Here is a 14,050-nt window from a genome sequence, read left to right as displayed (position 1 = left end):
ACAGTTACATAAAGAAAATCACAGTCTTAATTCTATATAAAAAATTAAAGCTATAACTATGTCCAATCAGACTAGTAAATAAAAAAAATCTCTCCACTGTTTCAAAAAAAAAAAAATTCGCGAATTTTTGTTTCAATCCTTATTTTTCCTTATCATTTTTCTTCTTCTAAATAAACATCTTGTGAAGAAAAGGAAGCCAACAATGGTGAACAAAACCTCGATCGTATTCGATCCTTATACGGAGCGCAAAGCTTTCGACGAGACCAAAGAAGGAGTAAAAGGGATGGTCGACGCTAACATCACAGAAGTCCCTCGTATCTTCCATGCCCCTAAAGATCTCTCAACCGATAAGAAACCTTCTGTCTCTCTTTCAAAACTAATGATCCCTACCATCGACTTTGCAAGCGTTCACGTGGACAAAGTCTCACGTGAAGCCGTCATAGAGAAAGTCAAATACGCGGTGGAGAAGTGGGGGTTCTTCCAGGTGATCAACCATGGTGTTCCTTTGAACGTTCTTGAAGAGATTCAAGATGGAGTTCGTAGGTTTCACGAGGAAGATCCTGAGGTCAAGAAACGATACTTTACCCGTGATAACGCCAACAAAAAGTTTGTCTACAATAGTAACTTCGATCTATACAGTTCCTCGCCATCTGTTAACTGGAGAGATACTTTCACTTGTTACGTAGCTCCAGATCCTCCAACTCCTGAGGATCTACCAGTGATTTGCAGGTGACGAAAACATATTTAACTATATTTTCATTAATTGGAGGTTATTAAACTAAAGCATTATAAATTTCATTGTGGCCAAAACAGTGATATTCTTCTAAAGTGTCCTATACTCAACCCTGTTTACTTTGGGTAGAGTGGATCAACTTTTATTTAGGTTGGGATAGCAAACATGTCTCAAGTTTGAAAGAGTCTCAAAGAGATTGAGTTTAAATTGGTTAAATCCAAATCGTTTAATATTTTATAATTTAGTATTAGTTTTGGATTAAGCCAGATTGATCAGCCTAGTTAGGTCGACATCGTTGTCAAAGCATATGGTTATCATCAGTCGTTTTAGAAGACTAAACTTTGTTTTCCTTCAAGAGAGTGTTGTTGATTTTTTACATCATTGCTTGGTTCAGGGATGCTGTGTTCGAATACTCAAAACATGTGATGAGTTTAGGCGGTTTACTCTTTGAGCTTCTCTCAGAAGCACTGGGTTTGGAATCTGAGATCCTTAAGAGCAAGGGGTGCTTGAAGGGTTTGAGTATGCTCTGCCATTACTACCCACCTTGTCCACAACCTGACCTAACTTTGGGGGTAAGTAAACACTCAGACAACTCGTTCCTCACGGTTCTTCTTCAAGACAACATCGGTGGTCTACAAATTCTTCATCAAGGCTCTTGGGTTGATGTGGTTCCTCTTCCTGGAGCTCTCGTCATCAACGTTGGAGATTTCTTGCAGGTAAAGTAAGAATTTGGAAAAAAATTAGGATATGCAAAATGCCTTTTGCTTATTTATGTGTTTGGATTTTTGCAGCAGATAACGAACGACAAGTTTGTAAGTTTGGAGCATAGGGTGCTTGCGAATAGACAAGGACCAAGGATTTCAATTGCATGCTTTTTTAGCTCAAGTAAACATGCCAATTCCACAGTTTATGGACCAATGAAAGAGCTTGTATCTGAAGAAAACCCTCCAAAATACAGAGACATTACCATAAAAGAATACACGGAAGGATACTTCAAGAAGGGTCTGGATGGAACGTCACATCTCTTGAATTTCAGGATTTGAAAACAAAACCACAGGAAAAGAATTTTGTGGTGTTTCTTAGCATCAATCTGATAGGTCTCAAAGACTTAAAGAACAAAAACACAAAAGCTTACTGCAATTTTCTTTTCATATCCTTTCATAAGACAATAATAGTCTCTTAAATACATAGAAAGTACGTACAATAACTGTCCACTAAACAAATGGTAAACGTGCAGAAATGGGAGACAATCCTAGAATATAGGAAACAATTATGATCTTATCACAATCTCTCTGTTCTTGGATCTGCAATAACTTAATCAGTATATGTATGTGTTGCGCTTCTCTATGTTCGGATATTTCTATCTTAGTTATATGTATCAGATTATAGTAGTGAAATGCATTGCACTTAATTAGTCATCAGATTCAAAACTTTATTTGCTTACTCCCTACATCGACGGTTAAACCTTTTTTGGGCGATAGTATTTATTTAGAATTTATAAGTATTTTTTCCATTTTGAATTTCTCAGCGGCGTTTTGAGATGAAAATAAAACTCGAATCGTGTTAGATCTCCTGATGTCTTTAGACACCACACGGGTATGAATCAGTGTTTTAAAACCTATTTTCATATTTTGAGAGATGATTTATCTGTGGGATGCACATCTCCTTGAAAATTAGTCTGAACTTTTCTATAAATACGGATAATTCGAGGTTAAACAAAAAAACAACTATTAAGATAAAGGAGGACACGGACTTCGACCGGCCCTGTCACACTACTTGTCTCCCTTAATAGAGAGCTCTACCTCTTCAGTTCATGTTTGAGAACTAAGACAACAATGAAGTTTTTTTCGATAGGACTTACTTAGTATCAAGAATATACAGCAACTTTAATTTGCTTACGTATATTTGGAATTGTGAACTAACAACAATGTTGACTCCTACTTGGATACAATAACGAGCTTACTATCAGCTCATCCAGTACACTAGCTGAAAATTCAAAGAAAAATGTTATCGAAGTCTCGAGTAATTAGCAAATATAATTAGTCCACAAAAGCGGAGAAGAAAATTCAATTACGACAAGTCGTCGTTGAAAGTGAGTGTGAGAGAAGAAAAGATACAACATAGTCAAGTAAGTTAATCATCAGTTACAGTCAGAATCCACGAAAACGGACATAGTTGGCCCCACACACCAAAGACCAGACTCTCGTACCGTCGATTCTCAGTCGTTCTTTTATTATATTCACATTGCTATTTCTTCTCCTAAGCATAAATCTTGTGAAAAGAGAAGGATAAAAATATGGTGAACAAAAACTCTGTCGAATTTGATTCTTATATCGAACGAAAGGCTTTCGATGAGACGCAAGAAGGAGTAAAAGGACTTGTCGACGCTAAAATCACCGAAGTCCCACGCATCTTCCACGTCCCAAAAGATACCTTGATCAACGAGAAACCCTCTGTTTCAGACCTAGGGATCCCTATCATCGACTTTGCAAGCGTCCACGTGGACACAGCCTCACGTGAAACCGTCGTGGAGAAGGTAAAACACGCGGCGAAGAAGTGGGGATTCTTCCAGGTGATCAATCATGGTATTCCTTTGAACGTTCTTAAAGAGATTGAAGATGGAGTTCGTAGGTTTCATGAGGAAGATCCTGAGGTCAAGAAACGATACTTCTCGCGCGATTTCAGCGCTAACAAATTTGTCTACAATAGTAACTTCGATCTATACAGTGCTTCTCCTTCTGTTAATTGGAGAGATGCTTTCTCTTGTTACATGGCTCCAGATCCTCCACCTCCTGAGGATCTCCCAGTGGCTTGCAGGTAAAGTAATAATCCTTTTTTCCTTTTTTAATTGGAAATGATTGAAGTTTCAATTGATTAGACACTTAAGTCTGCTAATCTAGAAATAGTTGGGGTTTAGTGGCTACAACTCTAGGATCACTACTAAGAAGTCACATGTTTAATTTCCACTGAGAAGAGTACTTTTTGGAAAAGAGTTAATTTAACATGGTATGAATATCTTCTTATGAGGATTTATGAGTCTTTGGACCAAGAACTTTCTACACATTCAAAAAAAAAAATTCTAGTTAAATTTTCTAACATCATTGATTGACTCAGGGATGCTATGATCGAATACACAAAGCATGTGATGAGTTTAGGTGATTTGCTATTTGAGCTTCTTTCAGAAGCACTAGGTTTGAAATCTGAAACCTTGAAGAACATGGATTGCTTGAAGAGTTTGCTTATGATATGCAATTATTACCCACCTTCTCCACAACCTGACTTAACTATGGGGATAAGTCAGCACTCTGACAACTCTTTCCTCACGATTCTTCTTCAAGACAACATCGGCGGTCTTCAGATTCTTCATCAAGATTCTTGGGTCGATGTCTCTCCTATCCCCGGAGCTCTTGTCATCAACATGGGAGATTTCTTGCAGGTCAAGTTAATATCTTAAGTAAATAACGGATACATAGTGTCTTTAAGTTGTTAATATCTGTTTGGATTTGATTTTGCAGTTGATAACGAACGATAAATTTGTGAGCGCCAACCATAGAGTGCCTGCGAACAGAGAAGGGCCAAGGGTTTCAATAGCAAGCTTTTTCAGCTCAAGTGCACTCCCTAATGCGACAGTTTATGGACCCATGAAAGAGCTTGTGTCTGAGGAAAACCCTCCAAAATACAGAGACATAACTATAAAAGAATATACCGAAGGATATTTTGTGAAAGGTCTCGATGGAACATCCCATCTGTCGAATATTAGGATATGAATTAAGTGCATGATCAACTACTCCGTTCTTGGCTATGTAGTAGCTAACCTAATGTATCAAAAATAAGAAAGCATAGCCTATATGTGTGTGTGTGTGTATTAGTGTATGTGTTGAGCTACTCTGTTTGGATCTTTCTAATTTAGCCAGACGTACCAGACCATAAGAGTACCCTTATTGGTAGAACTCTTCAAAAATTCTTCCAAGTTGAAAAATAAATCTTTTTATTCAACAAAATCAATTATCCATTAACATGACAAATGGCAAAAAAGGTTTTGAAAAATCAGAGATAATATCTCTGAACCAAACCTCTTCTCCTAGTTTATCTCTAGTTTTTTACTTTTTCATTTTTAGATGCTCTGTTAAAAATCAGTAAATCACTAATGGAGGTGTTCTAATTGAACGCTTTGAATTTATTTGATCTAAGATTCAAAACTTTTTACTTCTCTTCATTTGGGCGTTGAGATTGGCATCAATGCCACGAGCCAAGGAGATGCAAGTGATCTTTTACTTATACGCGATATCAGTAAGCATTGCCTGTGGAGTCCTTGTGTAAGTGTTTTTGTTTGATGCTTGATGTTTGAATTGAAGATATTTTAAACAATGTTTTAGGAATTGGGGTCCATTTAGTGTACGATTCAAGAAAAAAAGCATCAACGGTATATTGTAGAAATGTTAAAACAAACATCAAGTGATATTTAAATTTTACTTTTACACAACTACACCCACCAACTCATGTAGACTTTGAAAATTCAAATAAACATTTTCCTAAGGAACTTTGAAATTTTATGTATTATTTGAACTTTCTGTATACATTAATTTCTCCCCATAACAAAAATTTGTTTCAGCGCTTCTGAATTCGTCACTATTCACATTCATCTTACAAACCTATCAAAGTCGATTTATTTCAATATAGTTGGTACAAATATATATAATTGTCACGGTTTTGTTTGGTCATATAAAAGCATGTGTGGAATCCGTCGAAAGCTCTAACACAGAATGGTTTCGCTAATGACAAAAGCAAGAAAGAAACACGTGAATGATCATTAAATCGGCAAGATGTTTCATGTCGGAAACAAGAAAAAGAGACTTTTACCTTCTGTTCTTTTAGTCCTTGCAACATCTCCAAGACATCTTTACTTTCTTTCATTACAGAACGAAAAACTGTGTAGCCATGTATTTGCTGATGCAGCATCATCAAGATTCCCAAGAGGCGATAATCAAAGGAAACCACATCTCTCGTGAATCTTAATGATGCAGCATCTGCAACTACCGGCTGTTAGCAACTATCAGAGGCTAGGTCTTTTGCCTTTTCATTAAGAACCCAAACAGTTCAACCACAGACTAAAGAAAACCCTTGGGAACTTTTATGGTCATCACCACCAAATGAATACGCAAAGCCAAAAAGCAAGAGGATTCAGAAAGTCGATCAATCAGCAAGATGATTTTAAAGGGTAAGCAATTAAGAGAGAGAGAAAGGTGCATGAATATATACACTAAAATGAAGAAAGCTAGTTGGTCAATGTAAAATCACTTGGAAAGGGACATAACTAGCCAGCAGGAGAAAACCTAGGAGATAATTGACTTTTGAACGGAGAGAGAGAGATCACGTCAATACAACATAAGCCCACTTCAGTGCACAAGTGTCAGCCTGTCAGGAATAGAGGCCAAAGCTAAAGAGTTTTTTCATGTGAAAATATCTGAAGAACTCGAGTGTTTTTTATACACAAACCTCAAAAACTTTTTTCTATAAAGTACTATGAATAAGTCATTAAAGAAACATTTCCAGGTGGATGGAGATGGTTAATGGGTTGCAAATGAAAAAGGGCCACTAATCAAAGTTTTATCAGGATGGAATAACTTTATTAAGCTAATAATCATGATTAATTGGTATGGAACAAGTGGGATTAGGAATATAATTAGATTTAACAATAGTCACTTTATCATACTAATCATGATTAAGAATGTTCCTTACGTGTAAAGGCGAAAACACTGAGAAAGCAAACAGCTTTAGGTTTTAACTGGATGTCTTGATATACTTTAAGCCATGGAATCAGTTAACTTCAGGAGATTTAGAAAAATTTAAGGGAGACACTAATAGCATAACCGCATATCCTTCTTCACAAGCCTAACATTTCCAATAAAAATGGAACAATACAACTCATCTTCATTCATACATCTTTGACTGATAATTAGACACAGCAACACATGTTCCTCGAAAGCACTAGTAAACAAAAGGAATGAACTTGTGCCTAACTTTATCAACATAATCCGTATAGCTTTGCCCGAAACTATCCACCGACAACTCTTCCTTCAGCTTTGTTTATTGTCTTCATAAACCAAACAAAAATTACAAGAAACAACAAGACTCAAAGGCGCACGCAGCGCGGTGCAGCATGTGGCGAAAAAGAAGCATCGTAGAAGCATATATCGGGATGCCTGATCCATCTATAAGGGACCAGACTGCACAACAGCCGTTGGAACAACCACCTTCTCAGAATATCTAGCAAGATACAGCGTGTGAAATCGCAATGCATAAACATTGTAACCACAATCAAACCGCCATTATCCCTCCTACACTAACCCAACCGCCTGGTAAACGGTGAAGCTCAGGCCTTTGGAAAGCCGCAAGCCAATGTCCACCAAACAACAACTTAGACTATAAAGAAGTGCTCACATCCCACAATTGGGATCATGCGTGCGAGTGTCAAAATCGATTGCAAAAGAGTAAAATTCACAGCAAGCAATCCAAGGGCTTAACTTTCAGCTGACCAAGTTTATCAACCAACCAAATTCTGTCTGAGAACGGAGCATATCTCAAGCTTGAAGGACCCCTGATAGCTTTAAGAGTAATGTAGTGTTTCTGGAATCGGTAGGAAGCGAATTGCACTTAAAGGTGTTCGTTCAAATGCCTGAACGAAAACTTTCGGTTCAATTTGAACGGAGTCGCCCGAGGAACAACCTTGGAGCATAAAAGCACAGCTTCCATGGTAAATACAATAAAAAAAACACCGATATGAAGACAAGATTCAGAAAACGACTTCCAGCTTCATATTTGCAAGTCGAAAGCGGGAAAAGCAGATAAACATCGTACAGACAGAAGTGAGTTTCTTTCTACGTCTGTGCTCGGTAATTAAGAATGGGCCTACGGAATTTGAGAACATAGTCTATTGGGCTACTATGTTATATAGTCTAAAGCCTTTTAAGAAAATAATAATAATGGGCTCCGACAAGTCATGTGATGTGTGGGCAACATTTTGAGGAAGGCTCTATTGTTGACTTAACGCCGGCTGGGTCTGTGCCGTGGAAATCGCCGATGTGTAGTTACTGACGCGTAGACTTTATGAGATGCCTATTATTCACTTTGTCTTAATGAATTAGTTTTGAATCGCGCATCAACGGGAATCACTATAACACCTTTTACAGTCATAACAATTGCTACTAGAGCTGGACACAAGCCGGTACTTACTATTATATATGCATTTGATACTTGATTTGTGGCATTCTGATATGTCTTCACTTATACGAATAATCTATACTAAGTTAAGAGTAAGTGACATCAAGAAAAAAGTTAAAAGTAAGTCATTGAAAAGTGTTCATACAGGATATAAAACTACCACTTATATTATAAAAATCAGCATTTTAATTTATTAATTTTAAAATGTCAGTATTTTCAAAAAATTGTTCACTTAAAAAAAATAGGAATAGATGTCATATAATATTTATAACAATTTTAGAAATTTAACATAAAATAATTAACAAAAATAATAATTAATTCTAAAAATGCAAGACTTTATAACAATATAAATTTAACACATGATTTTTTCAAAATTTAAGCTATATGTTATTGAAAATATTCATAAATAACATAAACAGATATATTATATAGGCTGATCATTTATACTCTCTCCGTTTCATTTTATTTGTCGTTCTAGAGTTATGCACATAGATTAAGAAAACATATGATTTTATATATTTCCAAGATAAAAATACAATTACCTATAAATCTAACCATATTTCGACCAATAGAAAAATAAAATGGAGAATCTTTTTAATAAATTTTGCATTGAAATTCTAAAACGACACTTATTTTGAAACGAAATTTTTTCTCTACAACAACAATTAAATCGAAACATAGGGAGTACTATATAAAAGTTAAAGGTACAACCATTGAAAATGTCCACATAAAATTTAAAGCCATTAATCATATTATGAAAATTATAATTATAATTTTACTGTTTATTAAAATGTCAATAGTTCCAAAAATCGTTTCATCTCAGATAAAATAAAAATAAATATCAAATAACTTGAACAAATATTTTTTTTTAAAGAAAATTATAAACAACTAGTCAATTGGTCGGTTGTTGTGTTCTCTACCCTAGAAACATATGAAAACTTGAAAGCATTTTCTTAATCTTTTTGATTTTTTTAGCTTCATTGAAAATTGTGTTAGAGTAAAGGTTAGCCTACCATTGTGATCATTTATTGATTATCCATTTTATATTCATATATTATTAAATGCTAAAACATTTATGACATTTTTATAATAAGTATTTTAAATTCTTAAAAAATAAATATCTAATATTATTTTTATATTTAATATAAATACAAAATAATATAATTATTTTATTTTTAAAATATACTAATATAAAATGTTAAAATATTTGAAACGCAGATCAGAACTTAATATTTTATTATAATCAATGTGGTGCCCCTCTGTCATTACCTACAAAGTTTAACAAATTTGAAAATACGAAACAATTTTTACGTCGTGTCCATGAGATCACACTAGGAACCATTTTATAATTGTGATAAGCTTTGTGTTAATTAATTATGTACTGCAGAGACAAAAATAACAAATCAATAAACAAAGGCTAGCAGATCAAACATTTAACGACTATTATGTAACAAATAATATAGATTTACTAAGAACATCAACAATGCGGAACCCGACTTGGGGTTTCTTATTTTTTATTTTTTTTGTTCGATTTAAAAAAAAATTAAAAACAAATTAATTACGGACCATTGGAACCCGCGAACAGATCAAAAATATTCTTCTATTTGGAGACTTATTTCCTTGGTTCTAGTGAAATTGTGGTATCCCCTCTAACCAATCCTTAACAAAAACTACATTTTGTTATGTGGTTAAATATTTTAAAAATATATTTATTGTACTTAGATAGAAAACTAACTTATCTTACTTACAACATTTGAATAATTTTTTTTCTTAATGAATAGTTATTTTATATAAAATAATTTTGAAATTAAAGTTTATTTTGGTAATATCAGATTTTATTTCAAAATCATATTTATAAATTTATATCTATAATTATTTTAAATATATCATATATTTGTAAGCGTTTATTTTAAAATATTTCATAAGATGTAAATATCAAATGAAATATTTTAATTAGTTCTCTTAGTATATCCTTTAATTTTTTGGCCAAAAAAAATTGAACTCAGGAAGGTATTCATTGCTGTGAGCCATATATTAGGCCAAGACCACTCAGTTGATTTATATATATATATAATACTTCCTTTCCCTCTCTTTCTCTCCAACTTTATTCAAGATTTCCTAGTATCCACCAGGATTGCTTCTTTTGTGAAACCCAAATACATAGTGAAAGGGCTTACTTTTGTCCTACCTATATAGTACATATTCATGTGGTTTGTGCGTTGAAACCAATACCCATTATTATAGACCACTTTAAAAGGCATTCCCACCCACTCACCTTTTTCCCCAAACAAGCTTCTTTAGCCTGCAATATTTGTGGTGTGATAAAAAAAAGTATTCCCACTTATATCATCGCTCGATGTGTTTTCGTTGTCCATCAAGACTGTATTTATTTTCCCTATGTCATAAGAATATGTCGTCACCACCACCGTATCTCTTTCACCTATTCTCCTCTTCCATCCAGAAACTTATCTTGCGGAGTCTGTCGTCATAAGGTTGACAACTGTTGTGGTGCCTGTTCCTGCAACAAGTGTGATGAAGGTTATTTTGTTCATTCAAGATGCGCTTTGCGGAAAGATCTGTGGGATGGGGAAGAACTCGAAGGAAAACCCGAAGAAATTGAGATAGTTCATGATCCATTCGAGACGATAGCCGACGGAATAATACTTCACTTTTCTCATAGACATCACCTAAAACTCGAGATAAGCAGAGTTTATGATGAAGACAAGTATTGTCAAGGGTGCGTTCTTCCTATTTTCGAAGGTAATTACTATTCATGTGTGGATGATCACTGTGACTTTATCCTACATGAAAGATGTGTCAATGCACCCCGCAAGATACGTCATCCTTTGCATGCTCGCCCACTTACGCTTAAGGTTGTCACTAATGAATTTTATGACAACCGAGGTTTCTTCTATTGTAGTGCTTGTCAACGTGTTAGTAATGGATTCATATACGAGGACTCCAGTGAAGAAAAATTTTTCTGGCTAGACTTACAGTGTGCCTTGATTTCTGAACCGTTTGAATATGAAGGCCATGATCATCCTTTATTCCTAGCTCTAACCCCAGACGAAGAAAGGGGGGCAACACGTCAAATCTGCCATGATTACAGTTGTGGAAAAAGTCGAAAGCTAAACTGCATCGAATGTGATTTTATTATATGCTTTGAGTGTGCTACTTTACCCTACAAGGCAAAGTATAAGCATGACAACCATTCCCATCAGCCAGATTGGTGTGAAGCTTGCGAAAAAAAAATAGTACATCCAAAAGAAGGTGGGTTATATGCATGCGATGAATACTGCTGCACTACTCCGGTGCCGGTCCATATTTGTTTGTCGCCTAAAGCGCACTAATAATGTTCTTAGTTACAATTTTTTTTTTTGTATTTTGATGATTATGTAAATAAAACAATGTGATATATTTGTTTTAATAAAAAAAAAAATTTCTTTACTGATAAACTTCCAATAACCAAAATTTTCAAGCTAGTTCAGTTCAAATAGCATTGATGGTCCATTTTGTTGATTACTAATCTTATATTTTTGGTGGCATTTTCTATTAATAAAAATAAATGTATGATATGGAAATACATGTGATAAAACTATGTTAAGATTTCAACAGAAACAAATATTTTAACATCAACATCAAGTTCTCTTTGTGAAATGTTCACAACTTAATTTATGATAATTTGTTTGTTCATATTTCATAAATTTTTAAAAGTAAAAAAATAATTTACAGAAGAAAATTGAATAAAAAGGAAAAAAGAAAACATGAGATACTAAGAGTCACATTAATTTAGGTGAAGACTGAATAAAAATGAAATGTAGAATATGAGCAATAGATAATTTAAGTCCATTGTTGTGGTATCTTTTGTTTACACATATATTTAATAAATAAATTGAAAACAGAAAAAAATGACAAGAAGAACGTACCTAATGTTTTGCTTAATTAAAAAGTTTATTTTGCATATTATTTAGTATAACATTTATGATAAAAAGACCAAATCGGTTAGAAAATGTATGTAACTCGTTTAAATTTTTAAATGAAGGAAAACTTTAAATTGCTATTTTATCTACAATAAAAAAACAAAAAGAAAAAGAAACGAGGAAGAAACAAACTCCTAAACGTTAAATTAAAGGACAAATATATAAAACACTGAGCTAAAGTTAATTATATAGTCTTTGTTTGGCGTCTCAAAATTATATTTCAATTCTAACGCCTAAAACCTTTGCTTTACGGGCTTTAGCCCAGAGCCGGAACTGACTACTCTCATCTTGATTGTTTGCTTAGAAAAGACCCGTATATGAAACATGGTCAAATCATATCATGTGATTCTCCAGTTCATAATCGTCACAACATCCTAGCACGTGTGAGTAAGTGTCATATTCTTCGCAACAATACCATGACTGGCCATTTTGCTATAACCATGTTACCGCTGTCGTTTTATTTTTGAAAACAACCGTTACCGCTGTCAAGAACGATGCCGACACAAAGTATATTTCCAACTAGAAGACTTGACATTTTGTTCTTACCAGTGTTTTAATCCGTCAGACGGCTAATAGCTTTGCCATCTTGGTTCGTCACCACCTTTGTTTCAACATGTGTGTTTGGTTGTCTACGTTTTTGTAATGTTTTTTTTTTCTTTAAATTTTTTGTTTGAAAACGCATTGTAATTTCATGTAGTACTTTTTGTTTCTTATCTTCTTCAAGATCTGTATAATATATTTGTTCCATTATTTTAAGACCAAAGAAAGGTCCTATATGTATATGTAATTACAACTCATTCTACATCTTTCCACGATCAAAAGCTATGATATCAGTCCGAAACGAAGATGTGCTAGCTTGATCCTTCTAGCTGATGGTACTGCGCCTATGGAAGCTTTGGGCGAGCTTCTGGCGACAGCAACTGGGGGGTAATGGTTCAATCCAAAGAAGCTCTGGGGGTGGGGTGGGGGGGACGGGCTTTTGGGATCGGGTCTATGGACGTCATCACCTTCAGTGGTGGCAAAGATCACGTTCAGGTGGTCGTCGACGTGATGAATGAAGCTATAGCTTCTGGACTAGGTGAAACTGCAGCACCGTTGGCTTGAATTCTCTGGCTCTGGCAGAGATAGGTCATCGCTGGTTCTACTTTTACACTTAATAACATATCTTGCTTCTGTGTGTGTTACTTTAATGAATCAAAAGCAGCTTTAGTTGCGTCTGCGTCGTTGAATTTCGTAATAATCCTTTAGTTTTATAATGTTATGGAAAAGTTGGTCCAAAAAAGTTGGTCTTTACCTAAATGAATGATGTTGTGCCAATCTCCGTATATCTAAAACGAATAAGGTAAAGCGAGGTGATGATCTGAACATAACGTATGAACTATCCAGAATATGAATATTACAAGCCATTTCTGCTTTAATTATTTGTATGATGAGTTTTCAGTGTTTCTTGTAGAAGTTAGAAACTATGTAACTTTTCGGTTTGCTTGAACCAATTTTATTTTATTTTATTTTTTTAAATTGCAGGGGGTTGAGATTAAAATCAAGCAACAAACATTAAAAAAGAAGGGAGCAAAACACCATGCACCTAGTTGAATCTATTTTCCTATATCGTATGCGGGTTGTGTCTTGCTTGGAGGATCCATGAGGATGAGCTAAATGTAAGAACCTTATTTCACTACAATAGGGACAACTGATATTTATAAAAATAATAAGAACAAAAATCAAAAATACAATACCGAAACAAACGAATGAAGAAAACATTGCAGAGTCGAGATGGTTAATCTCTTTCCTTAAATCTTTAAACGCCCCGTAGTGTGACGGTTGCATAGCGCTCAGATTCCCAGGATACAACTGCAGCATTGTTTCTGTTTACCATCACCGAAAAACAGAATCTATCGACCCTAGTTTTGTGTTGCACTCTCAGACTCAAGAAATAAAAATACTAACATGACTATTCAATATAGGAGAATGTGGTTTTTCTTTTGGTGTTGGATATCTCTTTTTCTACATTGCCATGAGGCTTTATATAGAAAACAATGAGAAGCACAAGTTTCATTTTTTAACATAAAATGAAACCTCCCATGGTGCACTAATGGAGTCTTTATTTCTTGTCATT

At 34.6% G+C, this 14,050-nt stretch overlaps 3 protein-coding genes and 1 pseudogene across 3 annotated transcripts; 3 read left to right on the top strand and 1 right to left on the bottom strand.

Annotated features, from left to right (window-relative positions):
• The first annotated feature begins 144 nt into the window (after positions 1-144).
• Positions 145-2,147, top strand: LOC108847046 (1-aminocyclopropane-1-carboxylate oxidase homolog 12-like). Its single transcript, XM_057005727.1, has 3 exons — positions 145-729; positions 1,128-1,449; positions 1,525-2,147. Exons 1-3 carry the CDS (start codon positions 203-205, stop codon positions 1,774-1,776), a joined length of 1,101 nt encoding a protein of 366 aa, XP_056861707.1. The 5' UTR covers positions 145-202; the 3' UTR covers positions 1,777-2,147.
• Positions 2,148-2,986: 839 nt separating this feature from the next.
• Positions 2,987-4,663, top strand: LOC108844663 (1-aminocyclopropane-1-carboxylate oxidase homolog 11). The gene is made up of 3 exons (XM_018617947.2): positions 2,987-3,550; positions 3,848-4,169; positions 4,249-4,663. Exons 1-3 carry the CDS (start codon positions 3,030-3,032, stop codon positions 4,498-4,500), a joined length of 1,095 nt encoding a protein of 364 aa, XP_018473449.2. The 5' UTR covers positions 2,987-3,029; the 3' UTR covers positions 4,501-4,663.
• A 1,955-nt stretch (positions 4,664-6,618) lies between these two features.
• LOC130510116 (uncharacterized) lies at positions 6,619-7,486 on the bottom strand (annotated as a pseudogene).
• A 252-nt stretch (positions 7,487-7,738) lies between these two features.
• Positions 7,739-11,401, top strand: LOC108845539 (uncharacterized). Its single transcript, XM_057006460.1, has 3 exons — positions 7,739-7,817; positions 7,879-7,958; positions 10,087-11,401. The coding sequence occupies exons 1-3, from the start codon at positions 7,739-7,741 to the stop codon at positions 11,302-11,304; spliced, it is 1,377 nt and encodes a 458-aa protein (XP_056862440.1). The 3' UTR covers positions 11,305-11,401.
• The last annotated feature ends 2,649 nt before the right edge of the window (positions 11,402-14,050 follow it).

This window comes from Raphanus sativus, chromosome 3 (genome assembly GCF_000801105.2).
Source record: "Raphanus sativus cultivar WK10039 chromosome 3, ASM80110v3, whole genome shotgun sequence".
In the NCBI taxonomy this organism is placed as follows: Eukaryota; Viridiplantae; Streptophyta; class Magnoliopsida; order Brassicales; family Brassicaceae; genus Raphanus; species Raphanus sativus.
The sequence above is the reverse complement of the archived record's forward strand: the minus strand, read 5'-3'. Positions and strand labels throughout refer to the sequence as shown.